Raw genomic sequence first — 22,285 nt, forward strand, 5'->3', positions numbered from 1 at the left:
TACATTTATGGGGTTTTTTGTTAGTGCTTTTTCTTTTTTTTTTTTTTTTAATTCACCAGATCACAGTAGGAAGATTCAAGGCATTATTACAGTATGAAAAAAGGCAGAAGGTTAGGCATTAGCATGCCTAATGTCCTGTCACCCAATGTTGTGTCCCTGTGTGTTTAAGTTTGTAGAATACAGGATATATTGAGGAATTTCTACTTTTAATTCCACTCAGTCCTCTCATGTAAAATGAAAGCACAGAGCCTCTCATAAAGTAAGTGAAGATTTTTTTTTTAAATGAGCTTGATAATGAATTCCACCTAAATTTTGTTGAATAAAAATATTGTTTCTTTAGCTTTGCTGAAACTTGAAATCAGCCTAATGCAGATACCAGCATGGAAAACTTTAAGCCTAAAGTGAAATTTGGAAGCTTGACACTTGAGTCTTGAAATGGAACATTTTAGGCAGTCATTAACTAGGGATAATGCTGCCATGAAACCAGACACATTTAAGTTTCACTGACTGAGAACAATATCCCATGCTGTTGGTGTTAATGAGAAAAGTTTCATCAAATATATTTTACGTAACAAACATTCACAGTAGTTCAGAGGAAATGCTACTAGAAAGGACCCAAAGTATTTGGCTTTGTCCATGTGGAGATCAGAGATATAAGATGATACCATTGATGGTTTGTTAAGGTAATTTCATGGTAATCATTTGTATATTTTACTGTGCAGTGGATTGATCAGCATTGATAATGGAAGAAATCATTCACTAATTTTCATACAGCCACATTATGTGGTTCACATCAAGTAAAAGTCTTTGCTTATGGTGCTCCAGCTAGGACCTGGCATTTTTCATTGTAATCTTGAGCAGATAATAAGGCACTACCTTAACTGAAGTAGGCAATGTCTTCATCACTGATTCCTTCTCAGCCTAGCTGGGTAGGAGGATCATTGGGCAGAGTCTATACAAACTTGGAAAATTCTCTCTAATCATCATAGCATATCAAATTTGCATTTATATTAGAGGAAGATAAATTTTTTGGTTGTACTTTGATAAATAAGATTTGAAATTTTATAGAAGTGGCTGAAAGCACCTTGTGTGTTCTGCACTACTGAATTGAATACTGCCAGGGTATGTCCTTGGGATGCTGTCACTGGATTGCCAATAAATGTTAGCAGGGTCCCCAAACAAAGACAAAGAGGTAAAATCCCTTAAAATAATGTATTTTCTCCGTCCAAGATCAGGCAAGATAAGACTAAGTATAGTTTCCTATTGATCAAATACATTAAGGATGGTATCTCAGAAAACATATGGTAAAAGCAAACTTTAACTTCTGAAGTATAGAAGAAGAAAATAATTCCAAAATTATTTTAATTAAAACAGACTCTTGTTTTTAAGGTAATCTGTGGAGTACAAATCTGATGTATAGCAGACAGTATTTATAAAATTGTTATTTGGCCATTAATTTACTCTTTTGGTGTTTGATATTAATTCAAAGCAAATACAGGTAAGTATGATCTGACATTACCTGAGATTCAGAAAGTGTTCATGAATCAACATTATCTAACCTTTGCACCAAAATGATTGCCAGATTGTATTCAATCTTAAAAACTTATAAAAGTATTAACTCACAATTACATTTTTTTTCTCCCTTCTGTTTGTGAGGTTGGGGATGAGATAGTGCGCATAAATGGATATTCCATTTCGTCATGCACACACGAAGAAGTCATCAACCTCATTCGTACAAAGAAAATTGTGTCCATAAAAGTTAGACGTAAGTAAGATAAAAAAATCACCTCTGTCGCCAATGATTGCTATTAATGGATTGTTTGTGGTCTGCAGAAACCTAACAAAGTATTTTTCTTTTTCAGATGTTGGCATGATACCTGTCAAAAGGTAACAGCTTTTCATTTGAAAACAGATTCATTTTCACACAGCCTCTTCTATCCAAAGAATCTGTGTTTAATTATGAAAATGTTTGAATGCTGATTAAAATGTCACATCCTTTTTAATGAACAAGCAGATGTCTTGCTTGATGAATCTGATATTATACCAGTTGCCTACTTAAATGAACCAATTTATATTTCCTCATTTGTCACAGATATCTCCTGGAAATTTCATTATCAATGCACCTAGCTTAGCAGAGAGCTCCACTGCTAATTTGTAGCATTTGATGATGGCTTCAGTTTAGAAAAAATTAAAATTGTTTTGGTCTTCCAATTTTTGTTGAGAAGCTTAATCTTTAGGTGGAATGTTTGAGAAATGTTAATGACAGGAAGTGTTGCTCTGCACAGAACTTTATGTAAGATGTTTGAGTGGTTACGGTTCGTTTTACAGTCTTCCTCTGTGTTTCCTAAAATTGTTTCACCTGAGAGGGCTTTATCAATTTTATATTCAACTTTTACTAGCCCAAATAATTGTACTCTTGTTTAATGTTCTGTTTAAATTGCTGGAAAATAAACCATATGTGAATGGTATCCAAAGAAAGATGTGGCAAAACAGAAGGCTCCATTCCAAAGTAGCTTCTGGAACACATTGACATTTATTTTGTCCCATTATTTAGACTTATTTTGTCCTTTCAGTTCACCAGATGAACCCCTTAAATGGCAATATGTGGATCAGTTTGTGTCAGAGTCTGGGGTAAGAGATCAATATTTTGTTAAATGTCTTCTGGGCAATCTGTAATGGTTCTGAAACACTTTCTCCTCTGACCTTATCAGAGAAGCTATTTGTATGTATTACTATAATGCAATATCTTGTTGAAAGTATTCTGTGAGGAATATCTTTTGTGATGTGAAATTATTCTAGAGCTATTAGGTAAAGAAAGGGCAGGACACAAATGAAATAGCTTTTACTCATTAATGGCTTCTTCCTTTTGCTTGAGCATATTAACTTCCCAGGCTGTAGTTCTACTGCTTAAATCTTTATCAGATTATTTGGCCTATTTTAGGCATATTAGTGGAGGAATTACAACTTTGAATGCAAGTGAGTTCTAAGGGTTGCAGAAGTGAAAAGAAACACCACAATTACTGTTCTTTTGCTTTCAGGAAGAAAGACTTACTTAAATAGTGAGCCTTATCATGTGTTTCTCCAGCCCTTTTGTCAGGGAACAATAATCAAAATTATTATTTTTCCATATCACTTTCCTCTAATTTTCCTCCACTCTTTTCTGAAGACAAAATTTGACTATTTAAGTAATCTTCTGCAAACAGATAAGTTCAGTCTTTCACCTCAGCCATGCAGCTCCACTGAAATTACCTCACATTCATTTCCAGTAGGATAGGAACTTGGAGCCTTGAATAGGACCTTGAATCTTATCTTAATGCTGGCTGGGATTCATCCTGGCTACATGAAATTTTATAGTAGTCTTGATATGAATTCAAGACAGAATTAACATCTGCAGCATTGTTCAATCCCTCTACAGGAAGGAAAGGGCAGTGTTGCTGGACTTGCCTCTTCTGGAGGGAGAGACAACAAAGAGAAGAAAGTCTTCATTAGTTTGATTGGCACAAAAGGTATGGGATGCAGGTGGGTACACGTTTTTTTATTTAAGGTCACTGATTTCTAAAGATGACACTCAAGGCAGTTATTTCCATCCTTCTTGGATATGATATCAGGAAAATAAAGATCCATGCTGGATCAGGAAGGCAGACTGTAACAGCAGGATATCTGTGGCACATGATACATATTTTTAGGTAAAGCGTAAGTACCAGTGTTAAAAGTTCTGTCATGAAGAAAAAAACTTTAAAATTTAAAAATAAGAGCAGACTGAAAGTGCCTTAGTACAACTTGTCATGGAATTGGATCTTTTAAATGCTTTTGCATTTTTAAATACTTAAAAGTGCTGCTCAGTGAGATAGCAAATTCCAGCACTGTCCACTGTCAGGTTTGCTCTCTGCCTTCTCTGACCCTTTTCAGAACTAAAACACATCACAAAGCTACATCCAGTTCCTAAAATTAATCTTGAATTTGCAAGGCTTTTTAGAAATATGATTCTGGGATTCTTGGACTCCTGTCGTTGCAATACTTAGAGAGGTTTTGGAGTAGAAGGGATATCGTAGGATTTATTATATATTTAGAAATACGTAGTTCTAATTGTCAGGCCTTTTTTCTCCTTTAATTTGGAGGATGTAAAGTTTTTTTTTTAATTATTTACCAACCTTGAGGGGTGGCTCAGCATCACTTGTTGAATATATAATCTACAAAAGTAGTCTTTGTATCTAGGCCCAGCTTAGATGGCAGCTTAAAGTTCCTGAGCTAGATTTAGGCCTCTGGATGAAACTTGCTTCTTGCTCCTAATAAATAATCCTAACAAAATAACAGTGTTTTATACATACAAGATCTTGCAGTTCAGTGCAATTGGTAATTCTTCTTTGTGTTAGTTGCTCACTTTCAAATATCATTAGTATCCCAATCCTTTAGACATTGTAGGTCAGCATACATATAAGTTTCACCATGTAAGGCAAAATACAGAATCTTGAGTATTTTTCTTTTAGGTTTTTCTTTTAAACCAGTTCTGTGTGGTAGAGAATAGGAAAATAGGATGATAAACAATTGTGTGAGTACTGGTAAGTTTTGGTGTTTGTTTCAGAATTGGCTACTACCATAAATATTCTTTCAGCAAAAAAAAATTATGAAGAAACAACTAAAATTACTCACTGTGTTACACTATATTCCTCATAAATATTATTCTATAAATATTATCCAATTAATGTTTGGGATTTTTTACATTTCCAGTATTTCCAGTGGTCCAACACAAAAACCAGGCATTTTTATCAGCAATGTTAAGCCAGGTTCTCTTTCAGCAGAGGTGGGCTTGGAGGTAAGTTTGCCACCTTCCAAGGTAGGTACCAAAAGGAATTCTTGTTTTGAATTGAAAACTCCAAGGATTCCTGGGAGTGATTTTTTTCCCCATGGGAAAGAAATATCTGGTGATTACATTTCAAACAAAGCTAGTTTTCTAAAATTTTAAGAACATGACTGACCTGAGTCGGACCAACACTCCTTCAAGCTGAGGATTTGATCCCAAGCAGTGGCAATAGCAGATCCCAGTGTAGGAGTATGTGCAAGCCTGACCAGTTTCCAGTCTGTTCCCCTTGCACTCTGCCAGTCCCCATGATTGTTGGGTGAAGGGTGTTAGAGAGCACATCTCTTTCTGTTTTCATTGAATATATGTACTAACTTAGCATCTGTACTAAAATTTGCATTAATTCCTTTAGGTTGGTGATCAGATTGTTGAGGTGAATGGAGTGGACTTTTCTAATGTGGATCATAAAGAGGTAAAAGCAAGTCTTAATTCCCTGGTTTTGTAGTTGTCAGCTTATTAGACATCTGTCCTGTTTTCCTGTCCAAAAAAATATGTTTTAATACTTGGCTACTGACTCAAGGCTTTGTGTATTGAACATGGGATTTTGGATATTTGCATACGTACCATTCTATTTAGTTCTGGAAATTCCAGCCTTGGTAACTAGCATTATGCTGGCCTTTTATCACTTCTTTCACACTGATTATTGTTTTGTTTTAATTTGCAGGCTGTCAGAGTGCTCAAGAGTAGCCGTACTTTGACTATCTCTGTGGTAGCAGGCGCTGTAAGTAGTGTATTTGTAAAAGCAGAACATTTGCAAGCAAAAATTGCTGTGTAAGTAAATAAATGGTGAAAATAAATGGATAAAAACAAAAGCTGTGTTTCTGTACAACATCTATACCTCTGTCAAACCAGGACAGTTTTGAGTGGCATGTTATTCTTTCATAACACACCAAGTATTGTCAAATAAAACATGATTGTGAGCCAATGCAAAATCATTTCCTTGACAAGGAATGGAAATTAACTTCATTGTAATGGTCTCATGTTTGAGAGCTTCTGTTCTAATAGATATCTGCTTCTGCTGAAACATGAGAGGTGAATTGGATTGGAAACAAATAATTTTTAATCCTGATGCCTTAGTCTTATTCCAAATGAGTTCCTTTTGTAACTGTTTATCTGATCTCATTAGTGTATTGACACACTGAAAATTGCTCAATTTTTCATTTTCACAGTTCTGTGCAACAGAACTATAAGCCTTTGGGGTCTAATCTAAAGCCAGCTGAAATTAATTAAATCTTTCCTCTGACTTCAGTGTGACTTACAATAAATTTTTAATGTTTTTATTGCTTTAATTAGTCTTAAAGAAAGCGTGTAGTTGTATGCAAGAAGATAATCAAGTTCCATAGACTAATCAAAGACAGTGTTTTCTAACTGCCCTGCAACTGAATTAAATAGGGGGAAAAAAAGATTTAGTAAGTCACTTCAGCTACTTCCTAAGGGCTCATGTATACTTTGTGTAGCTACATTAAGGAATTAGTAGTTTATTTGATCTACTCTTATGGTAACAAAAGATGAAGTTGTCCAAAGGCACTGTAGAGATTTTTTAAACAAATACTCTGGGCTAGTTGATTAAGCTCCAGGAATTCAACATCCTCAGGACTTAGATTCAAATTCCAGTTATGTTAACAACTTTAAAAATATGAGTTCTACCTCGGCATGTATCACTGGGGTGGTGTCCTTAAAATGGCAAATTGTTGCTATGGAACTCCTCTGTTCCTCACTCCTTCACCTTGCATCATCTTCTCAATAGACATCTTTGACTGGAGAACAGATAGCATAGGAAAACAGTTTCCCTACTATGGTGCAAAGACATTCCTCAATGCCTGGTTTTGTTCAAGATGTCTACTTGGGTCGTTAGAGATAGGAAAAATGCTACATTCCTAATTAACATGGGATTTTAATTTCAGAAATTAAAATTAGATTAGTGTTATCAAAGTGTTCTACATATAGCAGTATGGAAATATCTTTCTTGAACAGGAAATAGTGCTAGTGCCTTAATTGTAAAGCAAATGAAACAGGAACCAACTGAAACACATAAACTGAACAAACCGAAATACATAAACTCTACGGTGTTTTGGGGATGTACATGTCCTGTATTTGGGTTCCTGAATGATAACACGTTTCTGCAGCAGCCAGGCGTAAGAGCATGAAAACACAGTAACTGTGTAGTTGTCTTCACATTGGGAATCATTCAGTGTTCTGTTCTCTGGCATTTCATTGCTCAGTGAGATTTCGAGAAAGTATAATGTGAATTTTTTTCTGGATGACACACTGAGCATGTATTTGGTGTGACCACTGTGGTATTGTTGTTGACTTCAGTAGTTGCAAACCTTGCTTGAGTTGTTTGGTACATAGTAACTGAGAGGCTGAAACTAGAATAGCTCCTTGAAGTAAGCAGTCAGGTCTTTGAGGATCTTCCAGGGTGTGTTCCTCAGGAACAGCAGTGTGAGGAAATGGCAGGTGTGCTGTGGATGCTGACAGTCTGGTCAGAGAGAAAGTCAGATAAACTTTCTCAAGCTCCCCCAGAGTAACGCCTGGGAAAGTTTATCTGACTTTCTCTCTGACCACACTGTCAGCATCCACAGATGTGCTGCTATGTAATTGGGTTTGAATTATCTCCTAGAAGAACTGCATTCATTAGATATTTTCCCAACTGATGGGGTGGTGGTTCTGATTGCAGGGCAAGGAGCTGTTCATGACTGAAGAAGAAAGGCAAAGAGAAGCACGTCTCCGTGAGCAGGAACGCCAGGAGTTAATGCATCAGAAGCGGCTTGCACTGGAGACCAACAAAATCATCAAAGAGCAGCAAGAGAAAGAGAGATTGTGAGAACTCTCTATAGGACAGCCTGAAAAAATTTAGCTTGGGTTTGGACAGGGCATGGAAAACAGGAGCACATAATTAGTTCTGTGATATTTCTCACAGAAATGAGAAGATTCTCAACTTAGATTAACTTTGTTTTGCTTTTGCAGAGTCTCTGTTCATAAAATGTTTGTCCTATGATGCTCTTGATATTCTGGGTTTTCAGAGCTGATAGTATTGAAAGCCATCTTGAGCAGAAGGGTCACTCTGCTTCCTGACTGTCATAACCCATGATTCAGTGTGATATTCATAATTTTCCTGATGCTATTCACTCATGCTTTATTTTTAGCTGGACAGTTCAAAACTCTATACTCATACAAAACCACGCTATAGTCTTGCCTCAGAAGACTTAATTTAAAGAATTAAGTAGATTATATGCCCTTGTTATCCAGATGGTCAGGAATGTCCTCAAGGTTCCTAGGAAACCATACTTTGGTATCTTAAAGATGACTTTTAAAACAGGGCATTTTCCCCCAATACAAATGTATTTACTGTTTTTAACTTTAACTAACTATATGCTGACACACTTTGCTAAGGTTTTTTCTCAGAAAATACTATTTTTATCATGTTGTCCTAATTCCACTTATTATAGAAGAAAGCTGGAGATTTCCCAGAAGGCTGCAGAGGAAGAAGAGAGATATCGCAGAGAAATAGAGCAGTGAGTAAAAACCTTCCACAGGCAATGTGCCACCTGGAAAAGGGTTCCTTGTGTATTAGATGAGATCTGGCTGAAAACATTCTGCATATTGCTTTCAAATAAAATTGTGTAGTATTTCCATTTAGCTTAAGGTAGGATCCAGTACATATCAGTAAGTACACCACAGTTAAAGAATAGGAAACTGATCTGAAAATCAGCATCTGTAAACATTAGGATTATAAATAAACATGAGGCAATAATAAATTCAGTGTGAAGTTGAAATTGAGCACTTATTTTAAAGGTATTATTAATATATAGAGAAACTTAAGAAAATTCTATGTCCCAGAACTTGTTTACTCTGTTATCACTGAAACACTACATTTAATTCTAAGAGAAAAAAAAGCAGTACTGCTAAGAAACAGATCATATATTTTTAACTTCGGCATTCTTTTACATTTGGAAGTTTGAAATTAACCAGTTGTTATCACAGTAATTCACTTCACTTCTAAATGATGCCAAGAAATTGCATGAAAATGCAAATTGCAGAATAATATCTGTTTTGATTCAGCCTTTTAGGGCTAGAACTGAGCCTCAAGTCTTTGGATTTGCCCCTTTGCCATATTAAGGGGTTTTAATTAATTTAATTCATTTAAGTCTCTTTTCATATCTCTGTATTAGCTAAAATTTTCCGATAGAAAAAGAGCAGGGATTTCTGAATTTGTAAGGTGCATAAAAATATATTCCCCAGCTGTCACAAGAGAAAAATCTTCTGGCAGTCCTGCTGGGGGCTCTACAACAGCACATGGATGAATTGTTATGCATTTCCCTTTTCGGATCCCAGGGAGTTGGTAACATCCTGTTCTTTATTTGTGGCCTATATAGAAATTCCTGCAATAGCCAAAAGCTGCTATAAAAGTAGACCATCACAGGTGAAGGATGGTTCTGTTCTCCAAATCTAGATTGCCTGTCTCTTATAATGGATGTTGGATGTCTGCTGTGTTGTTCTGCACTAAGAGCATCTTTGCTCACTCAGGGAGGGCTCTCATGCCCTGAGGGCTGCACATTGTAAAGTCTAGCACAGCTTTATACTTCCTTGTATAATTTTTAAGTGTTGCTCAGACATTTTTAAGCTTTTCCATATCACAATCCAAACTGTTAACTTGGTTTCAATCTCCTGGGTGAGGAAGAGGGAGAATGGTAGTAGAGGAACCTAGATGAAATCTAAAGCTGAGATTTAATGAGCAGGTGTGGCAGGCTAAAATACAATATTTTTCTGTATTAATTGTTTGTGAGTATCATGCCTTGCCTTCTTTTAAGAATCCTTTCTGCAGGAGTTCCTTGTATAAAGTCACTGTGCCCTTTTTTGGTATCTTACGTTTGAAAATATTTCGTATGTGCCTAAATGGCAAATGTCCCTAACTATGTACTGCATGTTACATTGTAACTCCAACTTTTTAAAACTAAAATTAAATGAAAAAAAATTTTGTCCATTGTTCCCTGACAATGCCTCTAAATTTAAATAGTGAGCTCAGCTACAGATTTAAGAGTGTTTTGACTCCATGTAAATATTTTTTCAATTTACTTTAGCTAATTTAGAGATGCAAAAGATAATCCAAATATAAATAGCATCATATATATCTAAGACCTGGTAAATTTTGGCACCACATTATCAGTTCAAGGCAAGGTATAGTCAAGAATAGATCTTGGATCATTTAAGACAACATATATGAAGCTGCATATTGTTAGGTTATTCAGCACTTCTGCTGTGACATAGTTAGTATTTGCTGAATTTTTGTTTGAAACATCTTTTTTTCTCTGATCAAGGTTCCATACTAGGTAATTTACTTCTGTTGCATGCTGTTTTCCTGAGTTGTGACACTCTCTGCACCACCCACATTCTTTATCCGTACCTGTCTATTCCTCTCTCCTCTCTTTTTGTTTTCCCTTTTTTTCCTAGAATGCAGAATTTAATATGGTTTCCATTTCAACAGTATTTCTCTCTTTTGGGGAAGACTCACTTTTTATGGCAACCTAGAACTATGTGTTTAGGAGGCAATCATCAAAATAGATTTCAAGATAGAGGAGTCACATATTTTTTAGGTATAATTTGCCATTGTGACACCTGATTTAGGTGTATGATAGATATTCTGTCCCTCAGTGTTTCAGTTTTTCTAGTAAGTAATTCCCATCATAAAAATGAAAAATTGCTAAATGGGAGATTTTTTTTTATTTCCTTTAAGATGAGTGTCAGTACTATAGTGAGTCACTCTTGGCTTAGTATCTGTGCAGGTGTTTATATAATAGGACTCAGAATTCTAAATATTAAATAAGAATATCTTATGCTGTACTTTGCAAATTATCTTAGTAGCTTAGTAAGTGAAACAAATTGATGAAAGGAATTCAGTTATGAAGAAGATGCAGTTTGTTATGTTTTACATTCAGGAGAAAAAACCAGATATGCTGGAAAATTATAATGGTAATGAATATATGCTGGTTTGTACTCAGAATGTCTAACTGCATTTGTTTCCTCTAGGATAACAGCAGAGGAAGAGAAATTTAAAAAGGAGTGGGAAGAAGACTGGGGTCCTAAAGAACCACCCAAGTCTCTAAAAACTGTAACTGCAGAAGTACACTCTGCCCCTCGTTCCAAACACAAAAGTAAGTAATTGATGTCAAATTGCCGCCTCCTATTTGTCTCAGACACATCACTGAGTTCTATGGAATATACCACTAGTTTGTCTCCAAATTAAGCTAGCTATGAATTGATTATTTTCAGAAGGCTGGAGACATATGATAAATCTATTAAATGACTTTTACTTAACAGGTACCTATCTTGCAAAATCTACATCCATTCAAATAGTCATTGTTTTCAACAATCAGCAGCAGGAAAAATAAAAATAGTAAGGTTTAGTAAGAAATGGTATCAAGCATCAACCTTGGGAATTTGGTGCATTGTTTTGCATGTTGTTTCTGTTCAGTGTTTACCTGTCAACCATATCACAGTTTGACTTGGAATGGATCTTAAAGATCACCTTGTTCCACCCCCCTGCCATGGGTAGGGACACCTTCCACTAGACCAGGTTGCTCAGAGCCCCATCCAACCTGGCCTTGAATGCTGCCAGGCACAGGACATCCACCACCTACCCTGGGAAATCTGTTCCAGTGCCTCACAGTAAAGAATTTCTTCCTAGTATCTAATATAAATCTATCCACTTGTAGTTTAAAGCCATTCTCCTGTGTCCTGTCACTACATGCCCTTTTAAAAAGTTACTTTCCAGTTTTCTGATGGCCCCTTTTAGGTACAGAAAAACTGATCTAAGGTCTTCCAACAGCCTTCTCTTCTCCCGGCTGAAGCCTTAACTCCCTCAGCCTTTCCTCATAGCAGAGGTGCTCCAGCCCTCTGATCATCTTCATGACCCTCTGCTGGACCCATTCCAACACATCTACATCCATCTTATATTAGGAGCCCCAGAGCTGGATGTAGCACTCCAGGAGGGGTCTCATGGAAGCAGAGCAGAGAGGCAGAACTCCCTCCCTTGCCCTGCTGCCCATGCTGCTCTTGATGCAGCCCAGGATGCTGCTGGATTTCTGAATTACTTTCCAAAGGGAACTAAGAGAGTTGGAGCTTAGCTGGCAGTTAAGAAGCTAAATTGGAAGCTGCAAATTGCATGTGGAGAGTGTACTAAAATTGTATTGCAAAAGAAAAATGTGGAAAGCTCTTGTTGCATAATTTATAGGAGACCTGGGCTGATTCCTAACCTGGTATTATTTTGTTATATTGTATTATTTTTGTTTGTGACTTTGGGGAAGTCTGCTGATGGTTCTGTTACAGGAACAGCCACCAAACTCCTCAGGCTTCCCTTCACTACAGAGCAGACCAGTTGTCCACATGTAGATTCTAACAGCTCTTCAGGACTGGAGGAGGTTGGAGATTAAGTAGGGCCTTTTTTTTATTAACAATTCTTTAGAAAAACTTCCCATCACTAACTATGTTTTTTTGTTTCATGGAAACTTCTAGTCACACATTACTGCTTTCTTTTTCATTTCATGGGAACCCCCAGTTACTGTCACTTCTGTCCCCTCACCCCTTTCCTCCTTTGTTTCTCTAGAAGATTTAAAGGGAGTTGCACATGACCCACTTGAAACAGATGACATGGATGAAGTGAACGTGAAGCAGGACAAACAGGTTTGCCACTCAGCTCTAACTTCCTATCCTGATTCAGATTCTTCCTGTGTCTCACCTCCTCCTGACAATCAGTCCTGACATTCAGCTGACCATTTAGTTTTCCTAGGGCAATATACATGGTCCTTTAGTAAATTATGAAAGATTTTGACACTGCTGCTGTCACTGCATCTAAAGATAATCTTGATATGAAATCTAACAACTCTACAGAAAAGTGTTTCTTATATAATGTTATGATTATACATTCTTTTGTATGTTTTTACTTGTGATATATGTGATATATGTTATAATACTTATGCACTTGGCTTGAAATATTTTGTCCTGGGAAATGGAGCTTTTCATGTCTCCTCAAAAGCCATGTTATGCCACAAGCTTGAATGAGTTTAATTTTCACAAGGCTTGCTAAAACTACTCTAAAGTAGGGCTGTGACCATAGAAATCTTAGCAATGCAATGCCTGTGTGGTGCTGTATGAAGATTACTTGTTGCATTTTCTTTGTTTGGCATAAAATATGTATCATTAAAATAAGGGATGCCTATGACTACATGTTCTAGAACCATTTATCAATAATTTAGCCAAGAACTTGTAAGTAATACCAAACCTCTGGTGTTGCGCCTTCAAATAAATTTTAATCAGTTACACATATCAGCGTTGATTGGTCTAAGTATGAGCCTGTCCTTTTTTGAAGAAAAACAATTTTTCCTTTACCTTTTGTAGCTTTTGGATGGTTTTATCGGTATGAAGGGAAATTTCCCACAATTCGTAAGGTACAAAGTTTGAAATGTGAATTTGTTTGCTGTGTGTGTTTGAATTGGAATTCCTCATTTTTCTTCTTCTCTGTTATTAGTAAACATTCTTTATAGTCAAATGTTCCTTATTTTAGTGTGTGTACAAATTAAGATGCCTTTGGGATGCATGTGTCTAGGACTTGGTCCTTCAGGCTCTGGGTTCTGCCATGGGCAGAGGGAATTGTATAACAATACTTGGCAGGTTTTCATTACAGGTGGGCAGTGCATGTCCTCATGTTCTCCAATCGTGTATATAAAAACAGTAGAGACAAAAATTATCTGATTATAGCTTTGCAAATCTCCCTGTAAGAGGAGTGCTGCAGGCAAAAGGCTTTTAGGCATATACATAGCAGTAAAAAAAAAAAAAAAAAGTTAACAATCTTTAAGCTGATAGAATACTTCTGTACAGAATACTGCTGAAGTATTGCAATTTCAATTTATGAGAGTTTCGAATAATATTTCATACTTGCTGTTGCTTCCTTCTCTTTATTTCTTGCAATTTATGTATATTAGCCATGTTATAGGGGGATTGCTGTTGTGTTGTGTGCTTTAGTGGGTGGGTTTTTGGTAACTAACTGTGATAAAAGTGTCATGAAGATTTGGTGTGTGTATCTGGCAAGAACTCAAGGATTCGGAGGAGGTCAGGATTGTTTCTGACAGATGAAGTATTTGTGTCACTGTTTAGGACTATTGCTTTGACCTTCTGTGTGCCCAGGATATACCTGTTCCCCTTAAAAGAGATTAGGAGAAGATGGTGCATTCCAATAGCTTTTTGTACTGCTAGTGCTAAATCATCATGGATCTGTAACCTGTGTGAAAGCCAGGGCAGTTAGGATTTTTATCTGAAAATTATAGATGTATACTGTGGAAACTCTTCACACAAAGAGGGTAAATTTTGTGTTGCTGCTGACAACTGTAGTTCAGAGAATGCCCAAATACCTCTTCATATACTAATGATCTTAACACAATTCCTGTTGAACTTTACCATACTGTGCACACTGGAAACTTGAAAAGTTTTATTTTTAATCATTTGCTTTTGGCAGTGATGAATTTTTATCCTACTCCCTATTGCTAATGATTTTTTGTTTGTTTCAAAACCAAAATTTCACTCTGTACTAAAAATGTCTATAATAGGAAGTAAACTGAATCCATGGGGAAAATTGTAGGAAAGGATGAATCATCCTGTTGTATCTGAATGCTGTGAGTTCAGCTAAGACAGTCAGATATATGTTCATGTTCTAGAAGACTTTGGCTTTTGTACTGCCTAGAGTGCCTTTGAATTTGGTGGTTCTTCAAATGTTGATACCTAGCAACTTGACCTGCCTAATGTTAAACTAGCAGACAGTATTAAATGTATCTTTGAATTTTTAAGAGGATGATACTGGCAATTGTTGTTAAGGTGAAAACTAATTAGCCCTGAATAAAACAGACCACAGAATTAGGCTTATGTTAAAACATAAGTGTGAAAATCTAGATTTTTTTAGTTAAGCTTTATCTCCAATGTTTTTGGGGCTCCTTTTCCCCCTGCTCCCCTCCCTAAAACACCACCACCACGTAACCATGAAGCAATAGACCATATCCCACTGAACTCAGCAGTACAAAGTTCAGTTAACTGCTTGACTGGGGGAATTGGCTTCTGTAGCTGCCAGGGAAAATGTCTGTTCTCCAAGGCTTTGTTATCAATATTAACGTGCAAAAAGTGAAAGGAAGACAAATAATGCAATTTAATGTGAAGCAGTTCGTGGTGGTTTTGGGAATTCAAAGCAAGAAAAGTCAATAGCTGATGATGATGGCAAAGCAGAAAATCAAACCTGAAGCACACCCTTTCTGGCTGGGGAAGTAATTGTCAATAAGTGCCCACCTGCTCCTCTGTTTTACTTTTCATAAATAAAAGGAGAACATGGCATTTGCAAAATGAACCAAGTCCTACCTGTGCAAATGTGAAAGGGTAGCAGAAAATGTGACATCACTAAGGAAGAAATAAGGAGCAGTGTGTGTTTTGAAGACAACGGAAACAGAGGCTTCCAAAAGACTATGTAGCTTTTCCCCTTGTTTGTATCCTACATCCAAAATTTTAGAGTCACTTTGTGCTGTATTATTTAACTCATCTGAGCAGATTTTACTCAGCGTTTGTAGGAGCTGCATGGTCTTTGTGATGCACTGTTCCTTCTTGGAAGCAACTCACTTTCTGCACTGATCTAAACCTTTCCTTTGTAATTCCTTATTTCAGTTTTATTAGGGGATGCAATGCTTATTCTAGGGCATATGCATGAAGCTGTTGTATGCATGGACTATGCACATCTACCTATACATGAGCATCTGTCACCTGAAAGTAATCATTCATATATTTATACATAAATGCCAAAACAGAGAGATGGAAAATCAAGACCCAACCAGAACTGTTTGAATATGCACTTTTGTAATGGGCCTGTGTGCCCTAAAGTTGTAACTTTGCAGAGGAACAAAAAAGTTGAATTCTCTTATCTCATCCAGCTTATGTTAGGGGGGCACAAGCCCTCCAAAGTTTACTTTCCTGCAAATTTCTGTGTAAGTGAACTTTGGATTTTCTTTTAAAAAACCATCTCCATACCTGCATAGACTGTAATTAATTTTTCAAGGCAGACACTCATGTAACAAGATCAAAGTTTGTCGTGGTTTTAGTGATGTAAAAATTTTTGTCACAAAACCTTCCCAGAAGGGGAAAGAAAGAAAGAAGTCAAAAAGTGATAGTTTTTGTGAACAGAAGAAGAATAAAAAGGAAATGGAGTTTGAGCAAAAACTTGCCAAGGAGAAAGAAGGAATGCTGGAGAAAGAAAAACAATTGAAAATAAATCGTCTTGTGCAAGAGGTATGTTGTGATTTATCAAGTGCAAAGCTATATTGAAAGAAAATTAGATGGATTTTTAGTGGAATTATTATAGCAAGACATTTGTTTAATTATTTCAAAGATAATGAAATTTTAAAAACTGTTTTACTGCAAAATGCTGTTGCCACATTTTCTTATTTCTGCTCAGCTTTTGCTTAAACAAGGGTATCTCTGCAGTTGTGTCCATGTGTAGTGATGAATTTACTGAAAAACAGCAAAATAGGGAATCCTTAAAATTATCATTATTATTTTAAAAACTATCTTAGGTGGCATTTCATACTTTTGAAATATATTTGTCTTATGACCATACCTATAACCTTTTCTAATGCACCAATGTTACGGTCAAGGTATCTGAGACAGAACGAGAAGACCTGGAAGAATCAGAAAAGGTGCAGCACTGGGTGGAAAGACTTTGTCAAACACGATTAGAACAGATCTCCTCTGTGGAGAATGAGTCTCCTGAGGTAAAATTCTAGCTTTTCCATATATTGCATGATCTCTACATAAATGAAATTGTCTCCTAAAAGCAACAGGTGAAAAAAATCTGTCTTTGTCTTTCCCCCCCCAGTCCTTTCTCAGAGACAGGGGAAAAAGTCAATAATTGATGACTTACAATCTATAGAATTTGTTTTTCCTACAGTTCATGACAATTTAAACATTATTTTAATGAACTGATTGTATATTGTCCTATATAACTCTATTATCACCACTAAATTAACAATTTTATGAAATATTTGGGCTAGGTGGGACATGCTGCCAGTAACAAAAGCTAGATCCAGCTATATTTATTAGTATCATGTGAATACAAGATCATTGATGATGAGCTCTTGGAAGCTTTGTTGTATTGTGTGAAATAAAGGAACAGGATAAGAAAATTACAAAAAGATACGAAACTCACAAGGACTAGGGTTTGGGCTTGTGCTTTAAGTAGTCCCCTTTAATCAGGGGAGCTGCAGAAAGTGATTGTTCTTTGGAGCCTGATGGTTCTAGATGTGCAGTGAGGCTTTCCCACCATCCCGTTGCTCTGGCTGTCTTCCAAGGAAAGCCACTTCCAAGAGGAATGCTGCAATCTACTGAGCTCCCATGGGATCCCCGAGAAACTGCAACCACAAAAGGGTCCTTGGGGAATGCTCTTGCATGATTTTCCTTCAGGTCAGCTGGAGCAGCTCTGAAAAAAGCAGCTGATCTTTTGTTCCTCATGGCCCTAGGCTCAGATCCATGTGGTTTTTCAGTGCAGGTCTTTAGTGGAATGATTATGCAGAGGTTTTCTCTCACTATCCAAACTTGGCAGCCTGTGTTCTGCTAGAACTTTGTCCCCCTTTGTAAAGTAAGAAGGAAAATTACAAACACTGTTGTATTTTCAGAGCTCAACCTGAATTTAAGGGTCTGGATTTAAGACCCACACTCTGTTGTGTTTGTTCCATCAATTTTTCCATTACGTTATATATAATTGCTTGACTACGATTTTTCTACAAACCTACCCAAGCAGTTAAAACATATAAAACACAAAACCTGAATGCTCCTGAGGAGTAAATAATGCAGCTGAAAGGTATTCAGGTGCTACAGGTTGGAGCTGTTTCTTGGGAACAAGAGCAGTCAAGATGTCCTCTGCCAAACAAATAGCAATTTTTCAACACAAAGAGGTGAGCATGTTAGATAAGAATGTGAAAAGTGTTATCCAATTGAGGGACATGTTGCCATGTTAGAGTAAGATGAATGTCTCTGTCAGACAGCTTATCAATGTAAGGTTTCCTCAGCTGAGTCTACAAAATAGTAAAATGACTGAATTTTCTCAGATACTTCAGCTGGATCACTGATAAAAGAAATGTTAAGCATATGTAGACTCTAACCTCCCAGTCATCCTTATTTTTTTGGATGAGCTGCTCATTGCATTCTGAAGTTTAGTACCCCAATAGATCTGGTGTGGATTAATATAAATTATAAAATTTCAAGCCCCTTGTGGATTAACATAAATTATCTCAAGCCCCTTGAGGTTCTGAATTTAATAGCACATTAAATTTTTGTTTTCATAGCTGGTCAAGCTTAGTTTCCTTTCTTGTACTCATGTGTGGTTATGTTTACACAACTTTAACCCCTTTCCCTTTTTTAACAGCATAGAATCTCAAGGCCTGTCTTTGATTATTTTCCTTCAAATAATCACCTTTGTGAGGAGTAATTCTTGCTTCTTCCTCGTAAGGAAGGAGGAAACTGAAAACTTCATGCTTCATGCCACTGGGGTTTTGTGGAGTTTATTTTGTCCACCCCCTTACCCCAGTAGCTGCTGTCACACCACTCCCATTTTTCTTTTCAAACTGGAATCCCAAGGAGTGCTTTTGGTCAGGCTTTCAGAGATGAAAACATTTGTGTATATTCTGTGTGGGAGAAGCAAAGACCTTCCTGTGGAGGAGCAGTTGGGCTGAGTGGTGTTCTAGGGCTGCCCATTCTTTGGAAGTGTTGAGGCAGTTTCTGCTCTGTCACCCATAGCCTGTGAGTGGGCGTCCTTCTGCCCCTCCCTCTGCCACCTCGATGCGGCGCTTTGCCGGGGGCCTGCAGCTGCACACCACGGATCTCGATGACATCAACTTAGATGAAGTTGACAAACCCAAACAGCGCGCGCCGCCGCCTCCGCCGCCACCGCCTCCCCCCAGTGTTACCCCAGCACCACCAGCTCAGCCATCTCCTGCCTCAAATGCTCCACGAGGTCCAGCCCTGTTGGTAACACCAGCTTCCCAGGTGACCTCGGGATCTGTTTGGATGCATGCTCCTTTATCATTCCCCTGCGTGCTTCCCTGCCCTGATCCATCACCAACTTTGTCCACTGGACCTAACCTTCTGCCTCTGGCAATGTTAAAAGAGGGAATGGGGTGGATTCTTCATTTTTTTCAATAGTGAATGCAGGCCAGAAGTAGTTTTATTTTAACATTTTTTAAATGTAAATCAGGAGGAGTTTGCTCTCCTGGTTGCATACCTTGTAACCCTATTACCTGCAGATGTACTAAGCAGAATGTATCAGTTAAAAGAAAAAGATTATTTGGACTTGAGTGATTAAAGACTTTTTTTTTAAAAGCAATCACAGGTAGCAGATTATTTCATTGTTAAATTTGAGAAAAGTATCTCTGCAGTGAAAATGACTTGTAGAAGTGCTTGAAATGTGTCATCAAATTGCTTTATTAGGTGAGAAGAGTGGACAAAGAAGATTGGCTTAAAGTCAGAAGGTCAAACTTTTAAAAGGTCAAAACTATGTAAAACAAAAAAGCAAGAGCTGATAACTTGGTTTGACTTTTTGCACTTTGAGAAAATATTGACTTTCTCATTGCAATCTGAGTTCAAAAGAGGATCAAATAAAAGTAATCCTGTGCCAAATCTCGCTTTAGGAAAGAAATGGCAGCTGACTCATCATAATTCCCTTTGCTAAGCACTGTAGAGAGAGTCATGTACTTGTTCCTTTGGCAAAAGCTGCTTACTTGTTTCAAGCAGCAGAAGAGGATCCCATATGGTCACTTCTTTCCTACACAGTTTTCTGCATGGGTTGACTGACTGCACTGTTGGGTTTTGGGGGTTTTGCATGTTTGCTAAAGAGTCTCTGTATTTGCATGAATTTCCTTAGGTGGGGAAGGATATGCAAATTTATTCCTTTTTGGTGGAAACTGGCAGATTCTCTTTCTGTGAATAATTGCCCCAATGTGACCCGTGAATGTCTTGTAAACTTATGTGGACCTCTGATAGTGTTTGATCTATGTGGTTCATACATTTTGAGTGCCAAGAATGTGCTAGATCTACTGAAATGGAAATATCATGTGCTCTTATGGATAACAGGTTTCCCAAGTTATTTGCAAAATAAAAATGATGTGAAACGACACAAGTGTACAAAATACCTGTGTTGAGAGGAGAAATACACTCTTCTAAAGAGGATAGAGACAGAAGGAGTAATATAGGAATTGCCATACTTATCTGACCCTAAATCAATATAATCTAATATATGTTTCTGGCAGTTTGTCACTGCTAGCTGTGTTAAAAATAAATTAATAATTAAGAAAAATATGTTAGGTAACAATAATATACAATAAATAACCTAGTCTTTGAAATTAATGTCAGTTTTCACTGAATGTAATTACTGTATATGAGGAAATAACTAGGCTCTTAGTAAAATTAATTGAGCCAAAGCTGCTTTGTTTATAAACAGATAATTCAATATATTTCATGTCGTTTCAGAAATGGAAAAAAAATCCAAAGCTTGACAATTTATTCTTGCTACCTTTTACAAAGTCAGTTTTTAAGCCCACAGATAAGCAAAAGCAGTGCATTTGCGTGGCTGTGGATTAAAGATCTTGTGTAATGCCTGCTAAATCCAAAAAGACAACTGTAGTTGTCCCATAAGTTCATTTAATGTTACTCAAGCTGGTAAATCTTCTCCACATTGCTCCATTGTTGGTTTTAACTCAGATAAATTAATTTCCAATTCAGCTTGAACAAAACCTGACAAAAGGAATAAAATCCTGTCAGAGACAGTCTTGAGAACTAGCTGTTAAAATATCTGGTATAAATTGTCTGTTTCTGAAAAAAATTATTATTAGCTTTACACTTTATATGAACCCAGTACTAAGTGTGTTGCTGTTTAGGTTGTAAGAAACACCTCCCACGTTGGCAAAGCGTCCCCTGTGTCAAGCAACCCGCTGGTATGTCACAAGCTGTTTATCATGGCTGTGGTTTCATGAACTTCCCATGTAGTGCTAATGACAAGGAATTGCCAGGGGTTTCACTCTGCAGAGATAATTTATTTAAAATTCATCACATGGAATGATCTGTGTGGATACATTGCTGTGCTGAAAGCACAAGTGGTGGGAGTGACTCCTAATGGTCCAAGGATTTTGCATTTCAAGAGTTTAGCAAAATGCAGTCAATACCTGCATGTTGCAAATGTCTGTATGTCACAGCACATGTGCTTTGTTCTTCCATCAAAGCAAAAATTGCTAGGTTCAAACTACCTTTTAAATATAATGGGTGCTAATATGCAAATTTCATCTCAGAACCACCATTTGTTTGGTATCTTTGCACTGATTTTGAGCCAGAATGATCAGACATCCATTCTGCACTCTAGAAAAATCTGTTGCTAAATTGTGCAACTCCAGAAGAAAAATTCCAGTTCCAGTGCAGTTTAACACATTGGTATCTGTGAATCTGTTGATTCTGATGCATGTAAGTTCAGTGTTTAATGATCCAATGTATTTTGCAGAGTGGAACAGCATTAGTTGAGTGATATCCACAGGGACTTTAAAATATCTGATTCAAACTTTTAAAAAAAATTATTTAAGAAAGGAAAGGATGGGGGAAATAAGCCCACAAGGGAAAAAACACATGCACATGCACAAAAAATAACAAACAAAAAAACCAAATCCAAAAAGTGCCTTAACCCATTTGTTGGACGCAGATAAATAATTTCAGAGGTTACAGCTTGTACCATAAGAATGATCTCTGGAATACATCACATTTCCTATGAGAAACATTGAGAAAAGTGTCCCAAGAGTTGCTGGGCCTAAGTCAGAAACTGAACCCACAGGGCTCAGTTTTGAACTCTTTTCTTGAATAAAACTGTGCTTGATGTCAGTGGGAGTTTTGGCTGAGTGAGAAGTGTAGGATTGGACTAGGACATGCTGAATAATGAGTTCTCAGATGTCTCTGGGTATCTCTACTTTGTGGACTCAAGGGCAGGGAATTAACCTAATAAATCCTTGCTGTTAAATCAAGATAATTTGACTTGAAATTCCTTATGGAAAGCTGTTTTCTGCAGCCCTGCTGAATTTCATCTTAAAAGATTTATTTAGCCATGGATTAGTTAACATCTTATTTTGGGTTCACTGTGTTCTTACACTCAACCTTAGGAGTTTTGGTTTTTTTCCTCTAACTTCTCATTCAGTTTGTTGCCTTTACAGGAAAAATGCCAAAAGCAGGGCTGGGATTTTTCCATAATCTTGCTGGTGAAGCCAGAATTTAGGTGAAAAGCTACTACTTGGATATAAGAGAAATTGTGTTTTGGTTTGTTGACTTTGTAAGCCTTAGTTAAAATAATTCTGTCAGCTCTGTTTTCTATTAGTGTCG

The 22,285-nt window shown here is 37.0% G+C and overlaps 2 protein-coding genes and 1 long non-coding RNA gene across 13 annotated transcripts in view; 2 read left to right on the top strand and 1 right to left on the bottom strand.

Annotated features, from left to right (window-relative positions):
• USH1C (USH1 protein network component harmonin) overlaps window positions 1-22,285 on the top strand; it is a 49,450-nt gene that overhangs the window by 13,407 nt on the left and 13,758 nt on the right. For all 5 annotated transcript variants that reach the window (XM_064425361.1, XM_064425358.1, XM_064425362.1 and 2 more), the window contains 11 exons: window positions 1,657-1,765; window positions 1,863-1,887; window positions 2,574-2,631; window positions 3,416-3,519; window positions 4,729-4,813; window positions 5,211-5,270; window positions 5,523-5,579; window positions 7,536-7,678; window positions 8,308-8,373; window positions 10,886-11,010; window positions 12,462-12,538. In XM_064425361.1, coding sequence (XP_064281431.1) covers window positions 1,657-1,765; window positions 1,863-1,887; window positions 2,574-2,631; window positions 3,416-3,519; window positions 4,729-4,813; window positions 5,211-5,270; window positions 5,523-5,579; window positions 7,536-7,678; window positions 8,308-8,373; window positions 10,886-11,010; window positions 12,462-12,538 — 909 coding nt within the window. The remainder of the gene's footprint in view (window positions 1-1,656; window positions 1,766-1,862; window positions 1,888-2,573; window positions 2,632-3,415; window positions 3,520-4,728; window positions 4,814-5,210; window positions 5,271-5,522; window positions 5,580-7,535; window positions 7,679-8,307; window positions 8,374-10,885; window positions 11,011-12,461; window positions 12,539-22,285) is intronic.
• Window positions 1-22,285, bottom strand: part of LOC135303484 (uncharacterized) — a 49,812-nt gene that overhangs the window by 5,040 nt on the left and 22,487 nt on the right. The window contains exons 3-5 of one of the 7 annotated variants that reach the window (XR_010364954.1): window positions 6,506-6,615; window positions 4,329-4,507; window positions 1,759-3,449 (exon numbers count right to left, since the gene is read on the bottom strand). The exons of 1 other annotated variant lie outside the window; for it this stretch is intronic. This is a non-coding gene — a long non-coding RNA (uncharacterized LOC135303484). Of the gene's footprint in view, window positions 1-1,758; window positions 3,450-4,328; window positions 4,508-6,505; window positions 6,616-16,712; window positions 17,508-19,339; window positions 20,666-22,285 lie in introns of those variants that run through there. 5 more of the 7 variants (XR_010364953.1, XR_010364955.1, XR_010364950.1 and 2 more) reach the window with 5 other exon arrangements.
• On the top strand, window positions 12,614-19,209 carry LOC135303483 (harmonin-like). The gene is made up of 3 exons (XM_064425366.1): window positions 12,614-16,171; window positions 16,537-16,653; window positions 18,674-19,209. Exons 1-3 carry the CDS (start codon window positions 16,085-16,087, stop codon window positions 19,076-19,078), a joined length of 609 nt encoding a protein of 202 aa, XP_064281436.1. The 5' UTR covers window positions 12,614-16,084; the 3' UTR covers window positions 19,079-19,209.

This window comes from Passer domesticus, chromosome 6, assembly GCF_036417665.1.
Source record: "Passer domesticus isolate bPasDom1 chromosome 6, bPasDom1.hap1, whole genome shotgun sequence".
Taxonomy (NCBI): domain Eukaryota; kingdom Metazoa; phylum Chordata; class Aves; order Passeriformes; family Passeridae; genus Passer; species Passer domesticus.

What these genes read in the sequence shown, in the direction of transcription:
- LOC135303483 (XM_064425366.1), top strand. Translation starts at nt 16,085, where the DNA reads ATGGAGTTTGAGCAAAAACTTGCCAAGGAGAAAGAAGGAATGCTGGAG. An exon ending in TAAATCGTCTTGTGCAAGAG is followed by an intron (nt 16,172 to 16,536) that starts GTATGTTGTGAT and finishes GTTACGGTCAAG; the next exon opens with GTATCTGAGACAGAACGAGA. An exon ending in TGGAGAATGAGTCTCCTGAG is followed by an intron (nt 16,654 to 18,673) that starts GTAAAATTCTAG and finishes TGTCACCCATAG; the next exon opens with CCTGTGAGTGGGCGTCCTTC.